Here is a 27,651-nt window from a genome sequence, read left to right as displayed (position 1 = left end):
AGAACTGAAGGCCAGCCTGGTCTACTTAGACTCCATGACATAATAAATAAATAATAAATAAATTACAGTTATTCAAACCGCCATGAAATAAACTACATACTTAGCATGTAGGCTGTTATCTTACACAGTGACAGTGAGAAAGTTGCTATTAGGAGGAAACATCACTGGATTTCCCAGCTTTCAGGTTATGGCCACACTTCCCTCCGCCCTCCGCCCTCCGCCCTCTGCCCTCCCTCCTACCAAGACAAGTTTGTGTTCTCTCCAGGTAGCCCCATACCCAACTAGATTGAGAGAGGAAGGACTGCCTTTTCAAGCAACATAAGAGGGAAAGCCAGGTAGTGAGACAGTAAAATTGTTTCTCACCTTCCAGATAACTTAGAAGGATCTTGGAAGTGCTTAGGGAAAGACACACTGCTTTCACACAAACAATAAAGCTACATTCAACTATGATTTAATATTCATCTAAGTTAACGATTTAAATACACTTCACATTTTAACCTTTAAAGGCCTAAAATATAATTTCAAAGATATAGGAATGTGTTCCTTTTTCTATAAATGAGTAATGGGTCATGACCCAACTTTGGTTTTAATTTTAGATCCTTGGAGCTAATACCTTGCTTTCTACAGTCTAGACATAAATCGGGCAGGGGGGGATTAATAAGGAGCACATGGCAGATAAATACCACATTGATTTCTAGTCAAAGAACTGTGCCAACGAGACCCTATCGGTTGATTACAATGGCATTTCCTCAGTTGGTGCATGTCAATCCTGCAATGTCTACACAATAAAAGCACAGGCCATCAGGTTTCTCAATGTGACCATGTCACCAGCATATGACTATATCACACAAATGCAAATTTCTGTTAAAATTTTTTTGAAAATTTAGGAATTGTTTCTTTTTATAAGTATATTTAACCTGCTAGAACAATGAATTTCACAAGTCAATTTAAACAATTATTTCTATCAAATGTTTTCCCAGTGGATAAAACAGTCCTGTACTACTTCTAATCTGTGTCCATTATGCCAGCTGATAACATGCTCAATAAGACACTTACAATACAGTGCTAATAAATCCACAAGTCAGAAAATTTCTGTTAAAATTGTCAGGATATCTTTTACACATTCTGTTTTACTTTATTGTTTACACAAAAATCAGAAATTTGGGGTGTTTCTGGCTATTGGAGTAAAACACACTACAGACCAAAGGGAAGAAAGGTTAGTGGAGGAAATGCCCGACGGCTGCCTGTGAGAGGAGCCTTCATCTCCATCCTGGGTGTCTGTCTATGAGCTACTGCTCCCAGCAGGTCCCTTGATACTGGAGCATGTCAGAATCTCCCAGTTTTATAGCTTAAATCACTTAACAGACTTGAGGTTTACATTGGCCTGCTATTATCTAGGATCCAGGCTTAAATTTCGCAAAAAGTCCCCAAATGCAGGAGAAACTAAAACACTGGAACTAAAAACACCAAATGGAGCAACCAACAAAATACTTCAGGTACACTGTATGTGTCTGTGCCAGCTACACAGCATCCATGGCTTCCATGGCTGCTTGTTACTTGGATAGCTTTGAATGTTCAAATTTGATTTCCAGATACGTTTGCCTGTAACAGTCTCTTCCCTCTGATTCCTGGAAATACCAAAGCTATCTGGGGAGAGAAAATGGTTCTGGTAGTAATAAAGATTCCATTTTCCATTTGTGCTGTTCCAAGGATGATTAAAAAAATAAGAAATTTGCAATTCATATAAAAGGGAAACTTCAAAAGCAAATCCAGTCAGGTGGAGGTATGCATGGCATTAAATAACAGAGTCAGATTGTTTTTTGAAGATCCCAGAGGAGCTGGAGAGTAGAGAGTTCTGGTTCTCCAGCATCTTCTCCGTCTTCTCCCCTCCAGTGCTCTTACTGGTCTCTCTCTGCTTCTTACTGTGGATCCACGGGATTAAACAAAGCACAGCACCGCCAACAAAGGGAGGGATGCCAGCAAGGTAAAAGGCCACATCATAGGAGCCCAGCTTGTCATGAAGTAACCCTGGAAAGGGAGACAACAGCTGTCACACGGAAAGGACCAGTCTGGCTCCCAACTCAGTCACACTGAGAGGTCCAGCTCAGATAACAGATTTGAAATGTAAACCTTTTGCTGCTATGAGGAAGGAAACAAAGTATCTATCTAAAATCTTACCACAGAATACAGGTCATACCAAAATATCACATGTGGAAAGTGTCTGCAGCTAAGCTTTGGCATTCCCAAAGCCCCTCAGAGGCCACCTTGTCTCAGCTGAAGGTAGATGGGAACATCCAGATCCATTGTCTCTAAAATATCTATACCTTATTTGACTTTAACAAGAAACTACCTTAAACTGTAATACAATAACATGAAAAGTTACAAATCCAAGAGCTGGGATAAAAAGAAAACAAAGAGACTCATAAATTGTGTGTGTGTGTGTGTGTGTGTGTGTGTGTGCTCATGTGTGTGTGCTCATGTGTGTGTGCTCATGTGTGTGTGCTCATGTGTGTGTGCTCATGTGTGTGTGCTCATGTGTGTGTGCTCATGTGTGCGTGCTCATGTGTGCCTGCTGGGCAGTGGTGGCACATACCTTTATTCCCAGCACTCAGAAGGCAGAGAGAGGTAGGCAGATCTCTGAAGGCAGCCAGGACTACACAGAGAGACCCTGTCTCAGAAAAAAGAAACTATGTATATGTGTTTTTGTCTAAATGTTTGTCTGTGCTCCAATTGCCTGCCTGGCACGTAAGGAGGAACCTGATAGAGACAGTTGTCTACCATGTGGGCTCTGAGACAAAAGAGAGATTTTAAATACATCTGAGAAAGATACTAAGTCTTGCCCATCCTTGGGAAGAAAGTATAAAAATGTGTGTTTGGCCAGGTCTAGCGGTATATGACTTCACCTCAGCACTTGAAAGGCAGAGGCATATGGACCTCTGAGTTTGAAGCCAGCCTAAACTACAGAGAGTTCTAGGCTACATGGAGAGACCCAGTCTCAAAATAAACAGAAGCCCTAAAGTGTATGTTTGGCATTTGATGATCCTTAGGTTCTGCTTCTGGAAAATATTATTTTACTTCTAAATTTCCGAAAATCCAGGACTCCGTGTGTGTGTGTGTGTGTGTGTGTGTGTGTGTGTGTGTGTGTGTGTGTGTTTGAACTCTTACTGTGCAATGTCAAATTATCTAAAATATCCAGGGAACATATTGAACTGAACATCTATCGAACTTCATTTAATGCACAGCTAAGGATGTCTCCAGTGACATACAAACATATGTACATATAAATGAATATGTACAGTTATTTTGAATCTAAACATAAAATACACAGCATCTCTAAATATGCAATATTCCTGTCTTCAGAATCCAAATGTCTCATATTTCATCCCATGGATACTAATAATTAGGCTTTCCTGGAATACTGTAATGACCTCTGAACCCCTGAGGAAATGGGGGTGGTAATTCTCCTGGCAGTCACTCTGTGTATTATTCCTCCTATTCTAGTAATTTCCTGCTACCCCATCCCTTGCTCTTGCTCTGTGAGTAGTTACTATTCCTACTAAAGCAACACTGTTCCCACTAAAATGCTTTTGACAGTTGCCTGTATATCTGGAACCTCCCAAACAAAGCTAAGTGAACAATGAATGTATTACTGAGAAGAGAGGAAGGAATGGAGGCTTCTACAGGGATCATCAACATTCGAGCTTAAACTCTGTTTCTTCTGCTCCCTGGTAGCCCTGAATTCTTGATTCTGGACCAGCAATGTGGTTCCAGATGTAAGAATGAATTAAGCTGAATTTTCACTGAGCTACTTATATCAAATACAGGTGACTCTATATAATGGAAATTTTATCCTAATTGTATTGAAAACTGATATTCTCACACTGGTGTCCAAGGAAGACATCACACCATCATCTATAAAGCTTCTAAAGGTAGAATTCACTCAACATAGAGGTAGTCATTTAAAAGTGAACAATAGAGTGGCACTTGGCTGAACTCACGGTGCTCTGTGACCTTTATATGGCTATATTTACTTTCAAACATTTCATCATGCCAGAAAGAAACACCATTCCTACTGAGTGGCCCCACTCCAGTTCTTCCCTCCAGGCTCTGGCAACCACTAATCTGTTTTCTGTGCCTTTTTTTCTGTGTCAGCTATTTCATACAAACAGAATCATACAATACGTGATCTTTTATATTTGACTTTGGTCACTTAGCATAATGTGTGTGGTGTCTGTTCACCTGGTAGCATGTATCAGTGTCCCTAACATATATCAGTGTTCCTATAATATTATCAGTGTCACTCTCATGTATAAGTGTCACTATCTCATTACTTTTATGACTGAATAATATTCATCCCTGTCCATCACATGGATAATGTATTTTTGTTTTTGTTTACTCTTTGGTTATTGACTGACTGGAGTCAAGTCTCATTATACAGCCCCTGCTGAAACTATGTAGACCAGGCTGATCTTGAACTTGTAGATCTCCTCCTGCCTCAGCCTCCTGAGTATTGAGATTACAGGTGTGTACCACCATGCCAAGTCACATTGTTTTTATATTCATTGACAGCCATGTTCTTTCCACTAAATGTAATTTTTTCAACCATTTCTCAGGACTATGCTTCTTATGTAAAAGTAATATATGCTTAGAAATCTATAAAAATCTTCATTTTTATGTTACCATTTGTGTAACATATACTAAAAGAACTGAAAAAGTAGAGGCTGAATGCATAGCTCAGTGGAAGGGTATATATTTAGTATATCTTATGCCCAAGTTCAATGTAGCTCAGTGGTAAGTGATTGCTTAACGTGTACAAGGCCCTGGCTTAATACACACACACACACACACACACACACACACACACACACACTTTCAGAATGCTCCCCAATAAACTTTTTCAATCTACTTTCAACATATAATCTTATTAAAAATTGGAGAGGGAAAGCACACAAGTACTATTAACATGTTAAAAATGTTTCGCAAATAAATGAAGTTTAGGACCCAAAGTAGAAAATGCTGTGAATTAGTATGATCACTTTGGAATTGCTTTATTTACCTGCAACTGGAGGACCTACAGTCATGGGTATAGACATGAATCCAAGCAGAAATCCAATTGCTTGGGAAGCATCCTGAGGACCGACTAGTTCAAAGGCAATGGGAGCCATGATAGAAATGAAGCATCCATCGAAGAGACCCATGATGAGGCAGACAGCAATGAGCCCCCCGAAGGCGCTGCACAGCGGAATCATCATGGACATCAGACCAATGAAGAAAAAGGAGAGCACCTAGGAAAGAGAACTTTATGTCAACACTGCTTTGAGGACATTTACCCTCCCCTTCCTCTTGATCACATAGAATCAACTTTCCTGAGAGCCTCTTGTATTTTCTTTCTGTTCTCATTAGGGAACGAGAATGTAACCATTTTATACAGCAATTTTTCTTCCCAGCCTCCACATTCTTTAGTCAGAACTTATATGTTTATATACCTTTGGCCTAGATATTATTAGGTTTAGAGATCTTGTGTGCGGGTCAATACTGCTAGCTCACATTTACTCATCAAGTCCTGGTTATTTTTTAAAGAAGTCATTACACTTTATAATACTATAGATTATATGTGAGCACTCATGTGTGAAGGTTCAGAATATCTATTTTGAGCTACCAAACATCTTAAGGTTAGGGTAGTTCATTCAACCAAACTCCCAATGTTGCCTTCCATTTAGTAAGTATTATGCTATACGGAGATTTACACAATGAATAAGGCATGATTCTTCCTCTTAGGTTCTAGAGAGAAGGACATTTAAACAAAAAGTATAAATGAAATATTTTAGAGGATGCCATGGTCATATATGTAAAATAGAGAGGGTGCAAAAATGGGGAGAGAAATAATTAAAGCTGGTAAGTGGCTGGGTATGGCGGGTATATTCATAATTCCAGGAAATGGAGGCTGGAGAATTGACAGTTTAAGGCCAGCCTGAGCTATATACTGAGAGCCTGTCTCCAAACTAAAATAAAGAGATAGAGAAACAGGTCAATGAGTACAGGTTCTTATACCAAAGCTGGGAACCCAAGTTCCAGGCCCAGGCCCCCATTGTAAAAGGAAAGAAAGAATCCCTGAAAGCTGTCTTCAGTCCTGGAAAACCCTGCATGAATAATCAGAAGAAAGTTTATGCGTACAATATAGTTCACCAGGCTCCAGTCATCACTATTATCACTTTACATGGGCTGCTCCACAGCTGAGCTTAAGACTCTGGAAGTACAAAACTATCCCTCTTTTACATGCAGACAGTTTCGCTGGGAAGAGCTTAACACATTCAAGGAGCACAGACAGAGCCAGCCTAGAGCTCAGAGTGGACAGAATGTTCCCACCGACTGCCCTCCCGTGCCAGTGGGGCAGCACAGCAGAGATGAGAAACAAACAGAGGCCGTGGGCATCGCTGCTTCACATCTTCTGATTTCTCTAGGCCCTCCTGACATGCTTCTAGAAAAACTGACCTAGTGTGCTTCTCTGTTGCTGTGATGAACAGCATGAACAAAGCAACCTGGGGAGGAGAGGGTTCGTTTAGCTTACACTCCAGGAAACACCAGTGTGAAAAATAAATCATGCCGGTCCCTTTCCAGTGTGAGGTGCATTTAAAGCTCGTCAGAAGGCACTGGGCCTTCTCGCCCCTCCGTACCGTCTGCCTGTCTTAGCCACTCGGAGCTGGGAAGCTGTGGGCAGTCTGCTACGTGGCTGAGCCCCGAAGTCTTCACTAGCTAAGGCTTTGTGACCTGAACCCATAGGATGGAGAAAGGGGCTATGCTAGAAGCATGTGAGATTGCGGGGCTCTAAAGTACCAGCGGATGGGAAAGTCAGGGACTCTACAACACTGTCCTGCACCCGGCACACCAGCCACTTTTGCCTTTCTCTGTGGCGGCCCTTTCTGTGACTCTATGCTTCACTTTCACCAGACTCTTCTTGATTTGTTGTTATAAGCCTGTACTAAGTTTCCTGTACTAAGGGGAGCTAAGCAGGAGGTCAAGCATGAACCTGGAGGCAGGCCCAGAGCTGGGGACGGCTGAATGCTGCTTACTGCTTGCTCTCCTCTAGCTTGCTTAGTTATTTATTCAGTCCAAGTCCACCTGTGAGGTATGGGGTGTCCCACAGTGGACTGGGCCCTCCCACATCAATCATTAACAGACATGCCTGCAGGCCAATCTGAAGAAAGCAATTACCTCAACTGAGGTCCTTCTTCCCAGGCAACTCCAGTTTATGTCAGGTTGACAAGAACTATCACACCAAACTTGGTAGTGTATATCAGAGAATCCACGCACAAGCCAAGGGCTCCAAGGATGCATAATGTGAGAACAGGGTGGGACTTGAGAGTGGACGCCCGATTGGCAAAAGGACATACAAACATGAGGACCCGGGTTAGACCCTTCACCCACATAAAAAGCACTGGTGTGGCGGTGGTGTGCGCTGAGCAGGGTAAGCGGTCTCAAAAGCACGGACAGCTCCTGAACAATGATACTGAACCTGACTTTGGAACAGCAGCTTTCAGCTTCAGTAAAAGTTGTCCATGGACACAGCAGCAAGAAATGTGCTTGAAAATGGTCACAATCCAGGTGGCTATATGACACCATTGTATCATATAGCTGAGAATATTTTTTCAGTACTAAAATAGGTCCCACTATGTAGTTTTGATGTTACCATAATTGTATATCTAAAGTATAGTGGGTACCAAAATGGCAGAGAATAGACACCCTCACCTTGAACGCCACCTCCAAGGGCTGAGACTATAGTACACCACCACTCCCAGCTCCCCACTAGATTTCTGAAAGAATAAAACCTTCCATTTCCCCATTTTTAAAACATTGAAAAGCCTTTTTTTCTCCTCTGACCAAACTTCAGTGAAAGCACAAGTGTAATTTCACAGTAGTGAGTAATGATTGGGCTTGAAGGAACCAGTGTTAAGAAGGGGACTAGGTCAGTCTTAGGTAGGGTTTCTATTCCTGTGATAAAACATTATGACCAAAACCAACTTGGAGAGGAAAGGGTTTATTTCAACTCACAGTTCCACATCGAAGTCCATCATCAAAGTCAGAGCAGGAGCTGACGCAGAGGCCGTGGAGGGAGATGCTTACTGCTTGCTCCCCATGGCCTGCTCAACCTGCTTTCACATACAATCCAGAACCATCTGCCTAGGAGTGGCACTGCCCACCTGCAGTGGGATGGACCCTCCCACAGCATTTACCAAGAACATGCCTGACAGATGTGCTACAGGTCAATGCAGAGGGCATATGCTCAACCAAGAGTCCTCTTCCCTAAATGACTCTAGCTTGTATCAAGTTGACATTAAACCAACCAACACAACCAGGTTCCAGCCCTCTAGGATTCTGAACAAGCAGATGGCATTCTGATGCTCAAGCCAAAAAGGCCGAAATATCATCAAAATGTGGAAATCAAGATGTCTAAAAGGTATCAAGTAGCAAAGAGTTAAGGAGTTATTTTTAATCAAAAAGTTAACCACGCTCTGTCACCATGTGATGCCTCTGCTATATTAAGACACACTGAGAAATGACACCAGAAGGCATCATTACACTCTTGGACCTCCCATCCCCCAGAATAGTGAGCTAAATAAAACCTCTGGTCTTTACTCAAGAAGGGGGAGGCAGAGATAAAGGGCTGGGAGAGACAAAACCTACTAGTCGTGATTACAGATATATTTTTTCCTGTCCACAACTCTGAAAGGACATAAACAGTCTTAGAAACATTTGCAATCTAACAAATCACCCTTGTTAAATCTTGTTAGTTTTTGTGTGTGTGTGTGCTTGGCCTGACTGAAATAGATCATGCCATATCTCCCAGGCTGGTCTTGAACTCACAATCTTACTGCTTTCATCTCCTGAGTGCTAAGGGTCATACATAAGAACTGTCATGCCTGGTTCAAATCCAATGCCCTTTTGGTAAAAATCATAGACTGAACTTCCAGTCACTTCACCATAGTTATAAAAGAGATCTCACTCACTCACACACACACACACACACACACACACACACACACACACACACCTTATTTCTCTTGCTATTTTGTTCAGTACTAATTTCTGTCAAGTTCTGGGGTTTAAACTTACCACACTGACAGTCAGTGAGTACCTGGCACTTGACAGCCTCATCCAGTATTTGGCACAAACTGGATTTTGCTTAATAACAAATGCTTTCATGGAACAATCAACACAATGAGATCCAGGCACTTTAATTTTGGCAGTTTCCCTGATTTCTCTACTTTTTGCCTCTTCAAAATTTTTGTTCTTGATCAGGTTTTTGTTTGTTTTCTTCTTTTTTAAAGCATCTCTGTACATCTAGGGCATTTCTCAATCCTTTCCTAACTGCAAGGCCTTTTGTCAATTTAAACTATAGTAACTATGTTCTTTCTCTCTCAGTTATTTAACCAAGATTTATTATTGTATCCCATGCCCTCAAACTCAAACCCCCTTGCCCCAGCATTTTGAGTACAGGATTAGAGACATGCACTACCATGCCTACCTTAAGACTTATTACCTTCAAACTAGAGAGATGCCTCAGTAGTTAAGAGCACCAACTAATCTCGCAAAGGACCTGGGTTCTATTCCCAGAACCCACATGGCAGCTAACAATAGTTTGTGACTCCAATTCCAGGGGATCTGACATCCTCTCTAGCCTCTGCAGGCACCAGGCATGTATGTGGTACACAGATAAATATGCAGGGGAAGCATACATAAAAAAATTTTTTTGGTTTTACAAGACAGGGTTTCTCTGTATTGTTTTGGAGGCTGTCAGTCCAGCCCGGCCTTGAACTCACAGAGATCCACCTGCCTCTGCCTCCCAAGTGCTGGGATTAAAGGCGTGCGCCACTACCACCCGGCCACATATAAAATTTTTTTTAAAAATCATTTACTTAAGAAATTTTTTTATTTTCCTTTGAGGATTGAACTCCTTAGGGTCATTCACACAGACAGCTTATCCCTCAAGCCTTTCAGAAAAATACCTAGTTGCTTTTACCTTATTTGTACTGAAGAAAAGTTCTCAGGAAGAAGCTGCCCCTATGGAACCTTCATGGCTGACTAACTTATTAGAACTTCAACGATGGTGGAGAATTCAGAATGTTGCAGGTCCAGAGCCAAATCATCTTGGGCATCTTTAGCCCCTCAGTAGCCGTTTCCTGCCTGCTTCTATGTGTGAGTTAACATCTCTATGGTCATTAGGTAAGTCTCTTCAGTGTGCCGATGCCCCCAACAAAGGGCTAAGAGAGCCATCACAGCGCCTAAGGCCTGGAGCTCCAATTTCCTGGCTTCGCTTTTGAAAAGTGCCTCAAAACCTCACCAAACGTTGGAACACTGTATTGGAGTAACCTAATCTATGTTCTGGAACCATGGTCACTCATCCTTGGCTCCAGAATTAACTCTTACCTTCTTTGAGGTGGGAGCGGTGTTTTTGCATCCATCGTAACTACAACAATGAGAAACAAGGCCCTTTCCCAGTACATTTTACTCCAAGCTGGTCAGAACACAACTACTATGAGGAATAAATGCTTGTCCCTTATGAACTGGAATACCGGGGTCATTGCTTCCTCATCATTTCCAAATAAATATTAGACATAAAGATCACATATTGATCTGTCACTGCCAGAACCCAGTTTCAAAGATAAATAATTTTCCATTGCACAATCTTTTTCTCATTTCTTGAAGCACAGCAGTTCTGGGGAGACAAAACAGGCCCAGCCTACTCGAGACATTAGACTCGAGAGGAAAGCTAAGCTACGCCTGAATAAGCATAAGGAATTTTTGGAGGCAGAAATATAACTGGGCACAATTAAATTCAAATGCTGCCCTTAATATACTTACTCACCATTTCCAGGTCTCTCGACTGCCAGGTACCTGGGGCAGACAGCAGCTAAGTCCTGTGCATCCTGCACTAAGTGGACCGACCAAAGGACTGGGGTCTTCTGAGGCATTCGGGGCCTATAGTGCTTCACAGGACACGGAGAGAGTTTGACTTTCTCCTCAGAACTGGACACAATCACCTCAATGCCAGTCTAAAGGAGACTGCGGGGCCCCTGGTCCCTTATTCAGGCTGGGGGGGTAATTATGTATTTGGACACTATCTTAAAATATTCGGTAAGGTCCATACTTTCATGTAAAGTACTAGTAGTAAGAATATGAAAACAGAGCTAAGTAACACTGAGAATTCAGCCTTTTTCAACAGAAGAGAACATCCTCACATGAAGAGGGCATGAACACCACTCAGTTTTTTCTAATTATACGTGTAACCCACGAATACATTCCCCTAGCAATTCATGTTCTGGAGAAATGTCCCCAGTAATACACGGCAGGTTCTCTTCAATCCTCTACCCTCAGCCTGCACTGTACTCCAGAGTGACCACTCAACAGTCCCAGGGCATTTGTGTCCACGCATGTGGAGCTGTCTCTACATATGGACATGACGTCCACATGAGGGACTAGAAGTTAGACAAATTCCCTGGTAGGAAGACAGATGGGAGAGGGACCCTATCTAGGTAATGAAGGTGTTGAACTTCCAAGATGGCTGGATTCTTCCTCAGCCTCCAGACCTGAGACAAAAGCCTGGCATCTTAAAACAAAGACTTGGTGGCCTTTCTTCCACGCCTCCCTGCAGGGCCCTGAGCTGATTGGCTGGCTTAACAAGTGTGTGTGTGGTCAGTTACCGGGAAGAACACAAAAGTGTAGGAGAGGAAGAGCACGTGCTGTTTTAGGCCTTACCTTGTTTTTCGGTTCTCTTCTGATTTTACTGGTGGTAATGGTGGCTTGTTATTTTTGAGACAGGACCTTGCTATGTAGTCTTTAATTTACCATGAAGCTCGGGATAGCCTCAAACTCACTGTAGTCCTCCTGTCTCAGACTTCCTAGTACCTGGATTATAGTTGTGAACTACCATGACTAGTGTCTGAGTTTGTTCATCCAGATGTGGAGGTGTTTCTCTCTAGGGCTGGGTTTTTTAAGTTTGTGAAGGGTCTTCTTCCCTGATTTAGGGCTGATGGCTGATGGGCCCACACCTGTTGTGTAAACATGTCACTCCACCTGGGCTAATACCACAGAGCATTCAGAATTGTTTTTACAACCGGAAAGCTGAAGGGCATCAATACAACAGATGTCCAGCAGGGGGCACCTTGACATTAGAAAACAAAACTAGTTAGGCTAAACGATAATAAGAATATTTGCAATGAGGTATTATAAAAGATGGGATGATTACCATATAATAAATGAATACTTCAGTTATTGTACCTGACACAGGGTCTCACTCTGAAGCCCAGGCTGGCCTCATGCTTGTGGCAACCCTACCTTATAAATACTGTATTACAGGTGTGAGCTGTCATGCCCAGTGGTGAGTTTGTGTGTGTGTGGGGGGGGATACATGCCACAGAACACATGGGGAGACCAGAGGACAACTTAGAGTACAGTTCTTTCCTTCTGCTTTTCCGTGCATTCTGGGCATGAAACTCAGTTCATCAGGCTTTTCAGGTACACAGCTCTACACAGTGAGCTGCTTTGAAGGCCCTGCATAGTTTCTTTCAAGACATTTTCTCTATGTGGCCATGGATGTCCTAGAATTCACTCTGTAGACCAGGCTGGTCTCAAACTCGGATATCTGCCTGCCTCTGCCTACCGAGTGCTGGGATTAAAGGAGTGTGCCACTATGCCTAGCTTGGCTCTACACGTTATAAAGGAGTACATGCATATTAACAAGGGTCTCGCATTTGCTCCGAGCACTGGCGGGAGGAGGAGAGGCTCGCCAGCTGCAGCCTCCACTTCCTTCTAGCTGTGTAACTGGCTCTGGCCTGTGACTGTCTGCCTGGACCACACAGTCTGTAAGAGGAAACAAAGAACTATACCTTCTTTGAAGGGCTGGGACCAGGCCTGGAGATGGTACATGCATAGCACCCAGCTCACCATCTGGCTCATCAAAGTGCTCAGTAAGTGATGCTCGTCATTACAGCCACTAACAAACACCCACAGTTTTCCTTCCCAAATTTCCCCCTTTCCTGAGACTGCTCACACTGCATCCCATGATTAATCTCCAAATCTTTCCCCCTACTGTCCTTTGGATAGAGCTGTCTACATTCCTATTTAGTCATCTGTCCTTTGGACAGAGTGGGTACATTCCCATCTATTCATCCGTGTCATCAATGACCTCACTTTAATCACTTCACTAGCCCCTCATACTGCTGGCCACTGGTGGCCCAGAAGCGCTCCATTCCCAGGTGTTTCCTACCAACCTGGTCACTTCCTTTCAGCCCAAGAATGTCCAAGTTTCACAATGCTTCACCCAAACAACCTCCAAGTTTTACAGACACCACTAATGTGACAGAAACAGTTTGTCTTCCTTGGATTTACTGAGTTACTGATATCACAAGCTAATGAAACCACCTCCACCATTAGCCAAGCACCAGATCTCAGGCACAAACGGCCCTACCCGGCACCTGTTCTCTGTGCCTCTGATTTACTGTTTGATCCCCATGTCGTGGCCTATACTACATCAGAAGTTTCCAACCAGCATCAGTTCACCCTAGCACTGTCTCTAACGAGTACTATAAAACTACCTGTGTCGTGTGTATTACTAGACCCCACTTCTCTCAGTTTAGAACATTTTCACACCCCCCCCAGAAAGAAACCATCACCTTCCCCCAATCCCCAACAACCGCAAATTTATCTTCCTAATGATCGTCCTATTCTAAAAATGTTAGGTCAATGGAACCATTCAACACGTGGCCTTCTGTAACTACCGCAACTCTTACCCCATTCTTACTCTTCTTTCCTTCTGTTACCAGACTGATCTTTGTAAAGCACTGCTCATGTCAGTCCCTTGTTTAAAACCTTCAATGGCTTGAGGCAGACTGGAGAATAAAACTCACCCCATTGCATCTTTACATTCATTTGGTTGGGTTTTTTGAAAGGGGATGTTTCTATGTAGTCTCAGCTAGGTTGGGACTGCCATGTAGAGCAGGCTGGCCTTGAACTTGTGTTTATATTCTTGCCTGTATGGTGCTAGGATCATAGGCATATACCATTATGTGTGGGAGTTCATCATCTTTTATGTCCATAAATGTCTCTTCCTAACCTGGCCTTCCTCCAGCTATATCATCTACTATTCTTCCTTAATGTCATTCAGACATCCAGCATCCCAGACATACATATACCCACACATGTGGTCCATGTGTTTTCCTTGCTTAGGACATTCTTCTCTTTTTTCCTTATATCTGTCTCTCTGCACCCATCCATCTACCCACCCATTTATAGAAAAAGACCAGGTTTTTTGTAATGGTGAGGAAAAAAAAACCATGACCTAGTTCATGTAAGGCAATCTATCTGTTACTAAGTGACACTAGCTCCTGTCTCTTTATACTCTTTAGACCCTCACTAGTGATTCTGATTTGCCCCCAAGGAACTGTTATTTCACCGTGCTGTAATATGGTATCATCCACGTCCCCATAATACCTTTAGCTACTATCTGAGAGTCACACACTATGTTGAATTCTGTAGCATCTAGCAAGCTACAGAGTTCTGGCATGAAATACTCACTCAACTGCCTGTTGATAGTCAATAATAATCTTGTGTCTGTTTAAGCACGCCCCATAACACCTAGCAGACAATTTGCAATGAAGCAGCTCAAAAGTTAGAAACATACACCCAAATTTCACAAGCGTGCAAACGACATTAGATCTGCACTTGACTGATAACTCTTCCAAAAATAAAGATGTCTGAGAAAACACAACAGGCATAAACATTCTGGTTTGGTGGAGTTCTCTAACAAAACAGAAAAGATTGCTATTTGACTGTCAATTCCTAATATTTAAAACACAACCTCATAATTGATTATTTTGTATTAAAAACCTGTCTGCAGAGGTTATGTTCTAGAAAGTATTTCACACTTTTAAAGCATATGTGCATATAGAAGCATTGAGTGCAAGTGCACAACCAGGAGCAAGGAACTACGTCTACAGGGGAAATGTGAATGTGTGCACCTGCAGGTAAACCTCCATCCACAGGGGAAGAGTGTGAGAGCACCTGCAGGTGAGCCTCCATCCACAGGGAAGAGTGTGAGAGCACCTGCAGGTGAGCCTCCATCCACAGGGAAGAGTATGAGAGCACCTGCAGGTGAGCCTCCATCTACAGGGGAAATGTGAATGTGTGCACCTGCAGGTGAGCCTCCATCCACAGGGAAAGAGAGTGAGAGCACCTGCAGGTGAGCCTCCATCCACAGGGAAGAGTGTGAGAGCACCTGCAGGTGAGCCTCCATCCACAGGGGAAGAGTGTGAGAGCACCTGCAGGTGAGCCTCCATCCACAGGGGAAGAGTGTGAGGGCACCTGCAGGTGAGCCTCCATCCACAGGGAAAGAGAGTGAGAGCACCTGCAGGTGAGCCTCCATCCACAGGGGAAGAGTGTGAGAGCACCTGCAGGTGAGCCTCCATCCACAGGGAAGAGTGTGAGAGCACCTACAGGTGAGCCTCCATCTACAGGGTAAAGAGAGTGAGAGCACCTGCAGGTGAGCCTCCATCCACAGGGTAAAGAGAGTGAGAGTACCTGCAGCTAAGCCTCCATTCACAGGGTAAAGAGAGTGAGAGTACCTGCAGCTAAGCCTCCATTCACAGGGTAAAGAGAGTGAGAGTACCTGCAGGTAAACCTTCTTCATTCCGGGAACGTAGTCTGCAATGCGGCCAAAGAGAAGGCGCCCAACTCCAGAAGTGATGCCAATGCACATGAAAAGCACCTCATTGTTCTTGTCATCTTGAAATTTTTCCTTTGCATGGTTCATCTGCAGGTCAAGAAAAAGGAAACCACACTGAATGGCAGGGAATCCTCACAAGGCTTGAGACAGGCACCATTAAACATCAAATGTGTTTTTTCTCTACACTGCTACTCCAATCCCCCTTCAAGATTAAAATTAAAAGATTAAAAACCTCCTCCTGAAATTATTTTCTAGGCGAACATTTAAGAAACGGAACGAGTTTCCTGGGTGGTGGTGGCACACCCCGGCAATCCCAGCCCCCGAAGAACTAGAGCAGGGTTGAGAATGCAAGGACCGCCTGGGCTACATAGTGCATTTCAGGGAAGCCTGGATCGTGCAGCAAGACCTTGTCTCAGAAAACCAAATTAAAAAAAAAATTGTTCCTATAATTATCTTTTCAGTAAACAGATCGTATTAACAATGAGCCATTCATCAAAGAAGAACAGAGACCTGGGGTACCCCTGTCCCTGGAAGATGACTAAAGGTCATCTTTGGAGGTTTATCTTCTGGGGGACCAGAACAAAAGTGATACCCTTGAAATATGTTCTACCCAGAGCTTCCTGAATGAAAGTGTAAGGTTCCTGTGTGGCATGCCAACAGATGCACATACACAAACAGTTTACAGTGGTCAAATCTCTTAGACCTGCAGATCCAAGTATTGTTTCTAACCTATCAACCCTGTGGCTGAACTATTTTTTAGGATCTCAGTTTATCTATAAAATGGAAACAGTAACAGTATCTATCTCAAGGGTGGTTGTAAGGATTAAGTAAAATGTCTATGTAGAGAACTTAAGAGTGAGGGCCTACTAAAGCCCCTGCCAAACCTGTGAAGCCCTTAGGAAAGAATGATCAGATACTATTGTTAGCCATCCTTTTTACAAGGAACCTTTTGAACGCTGGTGGTGTTGAAGTCAGGGGTGGGAGGAATAAAGGGTCTTTGCCTCCACTTAAAGTCTAGTGACAACAGTCCACACTGACCTCTGACACACAGCCAGCAAGCATAGCTTCTCTGACTTTCCCATAATGGCCCTAGCATGCAGTAGAGTTTTAGGAAACTGCAAGCAGGTTTTCCACCAAGCTCAGTACCCCAAATAACTAGTGTGGTAGTGGGGATGGCTTTGGATGGCAGATCCCTCCTTAAGACACTTCCATTTAACTTTCTTTTTTCTGCTTTCCATTTTTAAAAACCCAGTTGTGTATTTTTACATCTCATCTCTTTTCATTAAAAATTGGTAACTGGGGCTGGAGGGATGGCATAGCAGTTAAGAACACTGCCAGCTCTGGACACTTGGGTTTGATTTCCAGCACCAATGTGACAGCTCACAGCTGAGTCTAACTCCAGTCCCATGTGATCACCCTCTTCTTACCTCTGTAGGCATGCATATAGTGCGCAGACATACATGCAGGCAAAATACCCATACATATAACAGTAAATAATTAAAATTTCTAATTAAAAGTGGTAATTTTCCTAACTTCTGTTTTCACGCTCCTTCAGAATAATTGTCCTAAATAGGACTTTAGCCTCACCAATCCTGTCTTCAAAAGGTGCTTGTCACTGCTCTTTATACTCTGTCTGGTAGTTAAAGCTCTCCATAATCTGTTACTAATCTATCTTTTTATGTTTATTAACTGCTGATCCTCGGCTCTGATGTAGAAAATTCAAATGTCTAATGAGCCTGTAGAAAGAGAGGCAGACTCGCGTAGAGAAAGGGCATACATTCCAGAGGACCGTTACTGCCCATGTTGTTGATCCTCCCTCCCAGCCTTTTTTAAAAAATTAAAATTTAGAAGAAATATGAAGTCTGTATCTCATGTAGAAATGTTGGCACCTAACTTGAATTTAGAACACATGTGATCCAATGCCCCACAAGCCACACAGAACATGGCTGCAAACCACATTAGGCCAGCTTTGATCTCAGTCTTAATCCCATCCAGCTCGGTAGGGAGGCTATGTTCACAGTGTGGACTGTGTATGCTAATATGATCTCTCCCCTCCACAGTGCCCTCTTAGGCTTTGTAATTTCTTGCTATTGCTTAACAGTGACATTGGCAACTTGGGTTTCTCATGGGTTAGACCCAGTCTTGTTAAACCAAACATAACCCATTTGCCTACTTCAAAGTCAACGCAGCTCATGCTAACCAAATTCACCTACTCTTTAATTTGCCTGCCTACATTTTGGTTAACAGTACTATTTGCTCACCAACAGCAGTAAAAACCGAATAACCATCTTAACTTACTCCAGTTCCTCTCTTCAAATCAGATTGCCACCAAACTGTAAGATTTTCTGACTAAGTGACCCATATATCTTTCCTTTGGTCTGCGTTCAGATTCTTGTCTCTCCTTACCTGAGCCACTATAGCAAGCTTCTACCATACTTCTTGTTTGAGACCCAGACTCCTAAATCTCCTAAACTCAAAATTTAGCTCCCTTCCAGGCTTACTTCCCCCTTAGGGCTCGTCGCCTTTGTACTCAAAGTGCAGACGTCTGCTTTGCTACTACTGAAGCTCACCTCCAGTTGCCCCTTTAGCTATGCCATGCTTACACTGTAACAGCAACTGAGCGCTAAAATGACAAGTCCAAGCTGAGATATGCTATGAATACAGCATGCGGGGAGTCAGAAGACATCGGGGAGGGGAAGGCATGCAAAGTAGCCTAATATTAAGTGCCTGTTAAAGCAATATTTCAGCTACATAGCTAAGTACTAATTTCATTTCTTTGTTGTTTTTTCTTTTACAATAGTCAACCAATTTTTCTAGTTTTTAAAGTACAAAGTGGCTTGGATTGTGTTTCTTGATGAATTTACTGACAGTGAAGGAACCAGGAGCTTGCAGATAATGCTGAAAGAGCTCATTCTGGGGGAGAATGGCTAATGCAAGATAGACGTGCTATGGCGGAGTGTGTCCCGAATGTTCTTTAGGAAGAACTGAAAGCATCCAGGGGACCTCTACCTTCTCCATCCCATGTGGAGGGAAAAATCAGAGCCTCCAGATGCCAAGCAAGTGCTGTACCTCTAGCTACATGGCTAGCTGCTACTGTAGCTTTCATAGAGACACCCTTTAATACTTGGAAGACAGAATTCATCGGTTATGCTTTTGATGAAACTAAGAACACTAGCCTAACAAATTTCTATTTCTGTCATTTTTTGAGTTTTGTGCCTTTCCCAACCTGTTCTGTAATCTTTGTAAGAAATAATAAGGTGAGATGTTAGAGGTCTTAAAGAGGCTAGGTAAAAAGAGTGTGAGTATGCTAATACACAAACACGTCACGACGTCACGACGAAACCCACTGTTTTATACAATGAGTGTACACTAACAACTTCTAAATAAGTTGGTGAAATTAAAATTATGCCTTAATTGGATAGTTCTTTAATAACTAAGGACACTACTATGTCAGATTTGTGTCACTGTCACTTGAATAAAGCAAGAGCATCAGCTTCTAAAACTCCTCTCTGTATGTTCCACCCAAACTTGAAAATTAAGGTATTTTTATTATTAGGTGAGAGAGCATGCAGGACAGGTAGTCCCACTAGTATTTTTGGTTATTAGGTGAGGGAGAGTGCAGCGCAGGTGATCCCGCACTGGATGCCTGGTCTCAAGTTCTTCCTCACTGAGGCAGAAGTGCCAGGTAGGTTTGGCCTGAACCTCCAGAAAAACTGCTGCCTCTCAACCTCTGGACACCAGCATGCACTGTTCTACACAAAGCAAGCCATGGCCAAACTGCTATTTCTAATACTCATGTGGGCAGAGACTGGAAACTGGGACAGATACTTTCATATTTAACTTAACTCATTTATTAAACAAACAGAAAGCTTATACTGGAGCCTAGTATTTATCCAGGGGACATTATTTTTAGATCAGTTGTTTAAAATTAACTTCGTTGGGAGGGAGAGGCATAAGTTCAATGACAGAATAGATTTGATCTGTAACACCGATAAGTAAGCCTTTTTGAAAAGGGGTCTCACTATGTGGCACGGGCTGGTGCTTCAAAGTTCCAATCCTGATATCTTGGCCAGACTTGACTTAAAGAATTAAAACAACAACAACAACACTTATTTATCATGTGTATGTGCATGGTGGGGTGCACACATACCACAGCGTATGTGTGGAGGTACAAGGACAACTTTCAATAGCAAGTTGTCTCCTACCACCGTGTGGGTTCTGGGGATGGAATTCTGGTCATCAGGCTTAGTGGCGAGTACCTGCATCTGCTGATCCATCTCCTGGACTCCACCCTGGATTTTACCTTTGGACTTTATCAGTGAGCATAAGTATCTTTTAGGGCAGAAACATGTTTTTTATTGAGAGCTCAAGTTTAATCTGGACCTGAACACCTCTGGAAACATCTTGAACATCACCTGCTCATAAACACTGCTACATCTTTCAAACAACAGCAGCTTTTGCTGACCAGAGAGGCCGTTTTTACAGTGTATGAAACTTACTGTTTGATATCCAAAGATAACTGAGAACTTTCAGCCTAGAGTATGTGCTCATTCTATAGCCCTGAGTCAACAGGGCCTCCCCTTCCTCGAACCGCCTTCACCTTAACTAAATGGTGGACATTTTTCTCATCAGACAACTGAAGGCAAAACAGATGGCATTTTCTTCTGAAGGGGTCAAGGGCAGCAGCCTATGAAAATCACTCATCTCACTAGGATAACCTCTGTTCTGGCACCGTTCCCCTACACCTCTTCTGCAGGGGAGCCATAGTGTAAGAGATGGGGACAGAGGGCCTCTTCTACTGAGAAAACATGGCAGAGAGCTTTGGTTCTGAGATTCAGTCATGGAAGAAGACTAAGTGGACAGCCATGCACAACACAGTAGCACTACAATAAAACACAGTAGCTGCACACATTTGCAAACACCAATGCCATGGGTCAGAAAGGTCTAGACAATCTCCTCATTTGTGTTATTTATCTATGAAACAAGATCACTAGCTATTGCTGACCCCCCTTCTCTCTCTCTCTCTCTCTCTCTCTCTCTCTCTCTCTCTCTCTCTCTCTCTCTCTCACACACACACACACACACACACACACACACACACACGTAAGGTGTTAAGTGCCTTTTGCCTACAATCTTCCATATAATGATTACATAACATGTCATGCAAAGAACACGATATAGGAATTTTTAGTATATAAGTTAGACTGCACATTGTTGAAGAATTAAGAAAAAACACCTTGGCAGTGGCCTTGCATCAACGGTTGGTTGCCTCACTGTGAAGGGGGGGGGTAAGGAAACGGGACAAGAGAAGCTTCAGTGGGGCCCTGCAGGACGTGAGAGTGAAAGAGCTGTCGCTGAAAAATACAGCACAAAGACGACAACCCAAATCCTCCCATTTTTATCATCTACAGCTGTTGCTCCTCATTGTGCTCTCTGGAATGATAAAAAAGAATTTGGTCACCTGTCACCTTCTGTCATATTTGTGGCAATTGTGATTGCTTGGTCATCTATCTGCCCTTGCTCTTGAAATACACACCTGAAGAGAACAGGTAAGCATGTACATTCCTTAATTCCTAAAATAAATTATTTGCGGGGACAGGACCTGTATCTGTAGTTTGCATGGTGATAAAACTCAGATAATAGATACTGTGTAATGTTGGGTGATTCTGGGGTTCAAACTGACTTTGACCCCCTATTTCCTAACAGGGGTCCTATTTCTCCTCACTGCTACTCACACCAGGCAGCAGCAGCATGGGCCAGCTGCTTCTTGTTTGCGTGTGTCTGAAAGCAATTTCTAAAAATACACCCACCCTGCTGGACATGGTGGCACATGCCTGTATCTCAGCATGCAGGAAAGACAGAGGCAGCAGAACTGACACCATTTTGAGTCCAGCTTTGTCTGCTTAGGGAATTTCAGGCCAGTTATGGATACAGCCCTTGTATTAAAACCTAGAATGTGGAACTGAAGAGATGGCTCGGAGGTTAAGAGCATTTGTTGCTCTTGCAAGAGGGTCTGGGTTCAATCCCCAGCACCCACACCATGGCTCACAACCATCAGTAGCTCCAGTCCCAGGGGATCTGACGTCTTCTTCTGACCTTTCAGGTACAAGGTATACAAGGGGTGCATAGCATACATGCAAGGAAAAACACTCATACACACAAAATATGTGAATCTAACAAATAGACAAATTTTAAACTAAAAAATATTAACATAAGTGAGTTTATCTCCATCCAAACTGTTAAAAAGCTATCCCGTACCTCTAGAAGACCACTTGGTTTCTATTTTCTTTTTAGTTGAATTTAGCAGGAAGGGGAGGTAGGGTTCTACTATAAGGTCCAACTTATCCTCAAACTCAAATTCTTCTATCTCCCAATTTCCAGGAGTATAGCCTGCATTACTTCTTTAACAGGAAAAGTCAAAGAAAGAGCTTGGCCCCTTTAAAAAACAAAATAAAACTAATCAAAAACATGTGCCTTTGAAAGGGAGTAGAAACCCTGCTAGAGTTGTTAATAGTTAATCTCAGAATTGGTCACAAAGCAAAACTTCACGCTACCCTTTGACTTCAAACCTGGATCATCAGAGATCTGGATGGAATAAACTTAGCGTTTCTCTTTACAGACTTGCTTTTTCTATCTCTGGTTTTGCCTTTTTAAAAGGGAAATTTAACAGTAAATGAAAAGGAAGTTTGGCAAGAGCACTACATACCAGCTGGCCAATTGAAGTGGTTACGAAGGTGGGAGTCGGTTAACTGCAGAAGTCTATGTTGATAAAATTAAGCCTTTTATACCAAAACACAGAACTAGAACATTATGGGCAGAATAGAGCCAAGGATCTGATAAGTCACAAAATGTCATTTCGGTCTGTTAAATCAGATCAGCTATACTGAGAGGAAAAGCCATCTGTTTGCACTTGCTGTCGTGTTTGAGGACTGACATCTTTAGGTTGCCCAGGAGGGGTTTTCAGGTTCAGGGTACCTACTGCTTCCTCAGCAGCTGGCTGGGACAGAAGCTGACCTTTGGCCTGCCGGACTCCAGGAGGCATCACTGCTGATTCTGTTTGTTTTCTTAAACAACCACGCTTTCCATTTCATTAAGATGGGTTTCCAAGGTATTGATAATGACACAGCACCATTAAGACAGGAAAAAACAACTGGAGAAAAAAAAAGAACCTTTCTGGAATACAGATTACTTAATAGCCACCAATGGGTAAAAAAAAAAAAAAGAGGTGTTTTTTTTTCTTTTAAGTCTAATTCTGAAAACATTTTCTACCTAAAAATTCTTCTAGAAGCATTTGCTATTTTCCCCCTGCTATTCTTAAAAAAATAATTTCCTATGGGTTAAATATATATATATATATGTATATATATATATATATCTTTGACAGCATCACTTAGATAAGATCAAGATTTCGTAAAATTTCTGGTTGAATTACTTACAAAAACCAGTTTGTTAACATGCCTCTATTTTGAGGTGTAGCTCATTGGGGTCTGCTTACTTAGCATCTCCAGCACTGCAGATAAATGATAAATCCTTTTCTCTCATGTTTTTAACCTTGTGTAGGGCGTGGGAGTGTAACACATTCAGTAGAGTACTTGCCTGGCCTGCACGAGGCCCTGAGCTCCTTCCCAGCACCTATAATCTCAGCGCTTGGGAGGTAGAGAGTCTGGAAGGTTGGAAGTTGGAGTCCCAGACCAGGTCCCAGCATCATAGGACTGCTGTGAGGACCAAAGTGATGCATGGCTTAGACAGTGTCTCTGGAAGAGGAGGGTGGGACCAGGCACCGTGTGATTCCTAGTCCTGAGCAATTCTAACCCCGGGGTCAGAGAAGGTCCTGGAGCTGAGGAGTGGTGAAACTGAGGAACAGTTAGGCTTAAGACATCAACAGAAAGACGCCAATTTTCCTGAGGAAAACTCATAAGGACAAACAAAGCCAGGATTTGTGAAAAGCCCTGAAAGCAGCAACCCTGGAAAGATAGCTCACACAAACAAAATAATCAGATAGGTTGGAGCCCTAGATTTACACTGAAGACATTACAACGAATACAAATTCAATCATGAATGCACGGTAGCATTCTGTTATTTGGGGGCTGTGAGGCTCAGTTTTACTACTGTGGCTTTGAACCCATGACTCCCATCTTAACCTCCTAAGTACTGAAATCACAGGGGTGTGCCAACACATCTGGCTATATGGAAACTTTCTCTCACAACAAGGTTTCTCTGTATAACAAAGAAATGAGTTACAAAGTGAGTTCTGGTCTACCAAGTGAGTTCCTGGTATCCTGGAACCCACTTTGTAGAAAAGGCTGACCTCAAATTTACAGAGGTCTGCCTGCCTCTGCCTCTCAAGTCCGGGGATAAAGGCATGTGCCACCACCACGCAGCAAATGACAACATTTTAAACTGCACAGTTGTATGCTTGGGCCAAAAGAAGCACAGACATCTTAGCCTACTTGCTGGTCTGCAGTCACCCTGGTTCTTCTGGAAGCAGCTGGGAAAAGCTGCAAGGCCCAGCCAGGATCACTTGAGCAAGACTATATATATATGTGTGTGTGTTTGTGTGTGTGTGTGTGTGTACATGTATGTACACATATACATACATACATACATCTTTTGCCATCCAATCCTTTTTTGTTTTTTGTTTTTGTTTTTTGTTTTTCAAGACAGGGTTTCTCTTTGTAGCTTCGGAGCCTATCCTAGCACTCACTCTGTAGACCAGAATGGCCTCGAACTCACAGAGATCTGCCTCTCTCTGTCTCCCAAGTGCTGGGATTAAAGGTGTGCACCACCACACTCAGCCAAAATAACCTTTTTTAAAATTCCTACCCTAACTTGTTGTGATGAATGTTTTGTGAATATATAACTTCACCATTAATAAATCACAGAAGCCAAAGGAGTAAGACTCGTACTCTTCCTAGTGGGAGAGTGCTGGTGAATGCTTCCTGTGTCATTAAACTAAAAGAAACGGGCAAAGTGGCACTAACCTGAAAAGCCAAACTGCAGCAGATGTTGAGATCTGAAGGGAAATAAATGCAAGGTTAGAAAAGCTAGAAAAGCAAAGAAGGCACAGACACCACTGAAAAAATGCAGGAACAAAGCAAGAGGCCATTCATGTCATAAGCAACAAGAGATGAGCAAAACTAGAGTATTTTTAGAAGCGTTCATATATACAGAGAAAAACGCAATGTTTGGATCCTGGAGGTAATGTAGGTAAGACTGAAATTTCAGCATTCAAGTTTTTAATATAATACACCAGAAAAAAAATTAAGTTGAATAAAAGTTTTTGACCACTGGCTGGCTTTAAAGACAGACTTCAGAAATTCTGCATCCTAGGCTTCCCAAGTCCTCCAACTACTAACACCACACACAGATGTGCTTGATGTGACCTCAAGAGATGTCTCTGAGCAACACTAGAGCCACCTCCATTAGAGACACTGCAACTGTTCATGCTCGATATCCCCTTGAATGCTCGCGGTACACAACAGACACTTGGTATTGTTCAACGCACGTGTGCTTGAATCTGTTGAACCAAATTGTAATTAAAAACAAGTCACATGTGAGCGGGACAAATGACACTGACAGAATGGAAAACCTATTCTAAGTCTATTTTAAAACCATTCTAGTGTAGAATAGAACCCTGCAACTTGTGAGTAGCAGGAAACTTCTCTGTGCCTCAAGGTCCTTGTGAGAGAAGCAGTGGTTGCACTCTCCCTTCAGAAGGGTTACTCCCTGAGTGGGGTCTGGAAATGTAACCACAGCCAGGCATAGTGGCAGACAACTTTAATCCCAGTAGTTGGAGGGAGGCATGGGGATCTCTGTAAGCCGGAGGCTAGCCTCGGCTACACAGTGAGTTTCAGGACAGCCAGAAATTCATAGAGAAACTGTCTCACAATATAAAACAAGAAAGAAGGAAGGAAGAAAGGAAGGAAGGAAGGAACAAACGAAGGAAGGAAGGAACGAACGAACGAACGAAGGAACGAAGGAAGGAAGGAAGGAAGGAACGAAGGAACAAAGGAAGGAAGGAAGGAACAAAGGAAGGAAGGAAGGAAGGAATGAAGGAAGGGGGAAAGAAAAAGGAAGTAGAGGAGAAAGGAGAGGAGAACCTGGTATACAGTGATCATTCATTTAAAGGATTCTGTTAGGCTAGCAAGATGGCTCAGTGGTTTAAAAAAAGTGCTTGCCTAATCAGTTTGGCACCCAGAACCCATACTGGAAAAAGGAAACCAACTCCCAAAAATTGTCCTCTGACCTGCATATGCGTGCAGCACAGACCCCAGTGATGAATAAACAACAAAGCAAGCAAGTGAAATAGAAGGGTCCTACTGTGGGCCTTGTTTTTATGGAAAGATCTATCACACAGGAGAGACGAACAAGGTAACTTCTGCTAACAACACTGAAGAACTGCACTCTGACTGTGCTAGCCAGGGCAGGATGAATGCACAACTCCATTCCCGATAACCCGTTTCTAGACTGTGCACATTGAAACTTTAGGCTATAAAAAGGTTCAGTTCTTTTTTTCAATAGATTGAAAAATACATTTGGTTCCATTACTTCTGACACTTTCGCCAAGTAGTTTAGCTTTCTGTGCCTTTGTTCCTCTCCTGCCTTGCACAGCAGCAGCATACAATTACATGGCCTGTACAATTCCTGTCACTCCAGTATCACTGTTATGTATTTCTGACAAACATTTAAATATTTCATGTAAGTGCCATGAATACCTAGCTTAATTCTGGGCTATCATGCAACAGCATGGCAGCCCTGAGCAGATCGCCTGACCAACCCAGTTCTCCTCTGGCCACGTGGAATCCCTGACACTGCACACATTCAACAGGGTGGAAACCAAACGTTAATAAAAACAGTGGCTTAAAAAAGAAATGTGGAAAAACAGTATCAATCAATGTTACATTTGTTTAAAGACCATTGGCTTAAAGCAAACCCTTGCATGGCTCTGAGAACAGACATGCAGAATTAACTAAATTGTGCTCTGAAGCCTAGACACTGCAGCTGTTCTTGCCATGTTATGATGCCAAGAATCCAGTCAACTGACGTGGCTGCAGATAGCTGGGTTGCACGGCTGCCATGTTTCAAATTTACGCCTCCAAATGGAGCTCTTTTCCAGGATATTATGAGGGAATGTAAAGTTCCTGTAATAAGTGAGCTGCCAGGGAGGGCAGGGTAGCGAGGTACAATAGGGGAAGAAGGGAGTGACACAACGGGAAGTAGACGGCTGGGGGCAAGAGCTTTTAAACCTTCTGTGGTGTCAAAGATTCACTGCAGCTCAAATCCAGAGGGAGGCGCCTTTCCCTTCTGCTCTGTACTCCTCAGTTAGTGATTGCTGATTGTAAGAGCTTCTCAAAAAGTCTGGCCTGTAGCTTGGTAGATAAGATTAAACTGGCGTAAATATGCTCTTAGTTTAAGCTACCTTAGCCTCCTGTAGATCCGGCAAAAGCCAGTCACCAAGCAGAGCCTTGCAAAGGAGAGATGCTTCAAATTAAGATTTCTCTCCCTATTCATCTGTATCATAACAATCCATTTTCAGCTCATATAAAAAATATGAAAGGGTCCTTACTTTATAAGCACAATCTAGGTTCGTAAAACTTGAATAGACTTTGATACTAATGGAAGGGTTTGAGGGATGAACACACATCTATATTACAGTTGAAATCTGTTATTATCCAGAAGCATGCTACATTTTACCAAATGAAGCCTGACATAGTTAAATACAGATACAAAAAAATAAGACCCTGGTGAAATCACTGATTAGCAGGGAAGAGCAGTTATTTTCCCAGCTAACTCTACACTAATTCCACATGGTCCTTGGCTGCAGGCAGCAGCCTTGGATAAATGCATGTGACTCCAAACCAAGGCCACTTACTTTTTTACATTTTTATAGCAGTTACTTGTTAATCAAACGTAGGCTATGTATCTTACTCTAG

General features: G+C 42.7%; 1 protein-coding gene across 1 annotated transcript in view; it reads right to left on the bottom strand.

Annotated features, from left to right (window-relative positions):
* Nucleotides 1–435: 435 nt before the first annotated feature.
* The window catches only part of Slc16a10 (solute carrier family 16 member 10), a 91,944-nt gene continuing 64,728 nt past the window's right edge, over nucleotides 436–27,651 (bottom strand). Inside the window, exons 4-6 of the mRNA XM_005073251.4 lie at nucleotides 15,662–15,805; nucleotides 5,057–5,285; nucleotides 436–2,028 (exon numbers count right to left, since the gene is read on the bottom strand). Coding sequence (XP_005073308.1) covers nucleotides 1,796–2,028; nucleotides 5,057–5,285; nucleotides 15,662–15,805 — 606 coding nt within the window. The 3' untranslated portion in view covers nucleotides 436–1,795. The remainder of the gene's footprint in view (nucleotides 2,029–5,056; nucleotides 5,286–15,661; nucleotides 15,806–27,651) is intronic.

The sequence above is a fragment of the Mesocricetus auratus genome, unplaced genomic scaffold, assembly GCF_017639785.1.
Source record: "Mesocricetus auratus isolate SY011 unplaced genomic scaffold, BCM_Maur_2.0 Super-Scaffold_100018, whole genome shotgun sequence".
Classification (NCBI taxonomy): Eukaryota; Metazoa; Chordata; class Mammalia; order Rodentia; family Cricetidae; genus Mesocricetus; species Mesocricetus auratus.
Note: the sequence above shows the minus strand (reverse complement) of the source record. Positions and strands in the feature narration are given on the sequence as shown.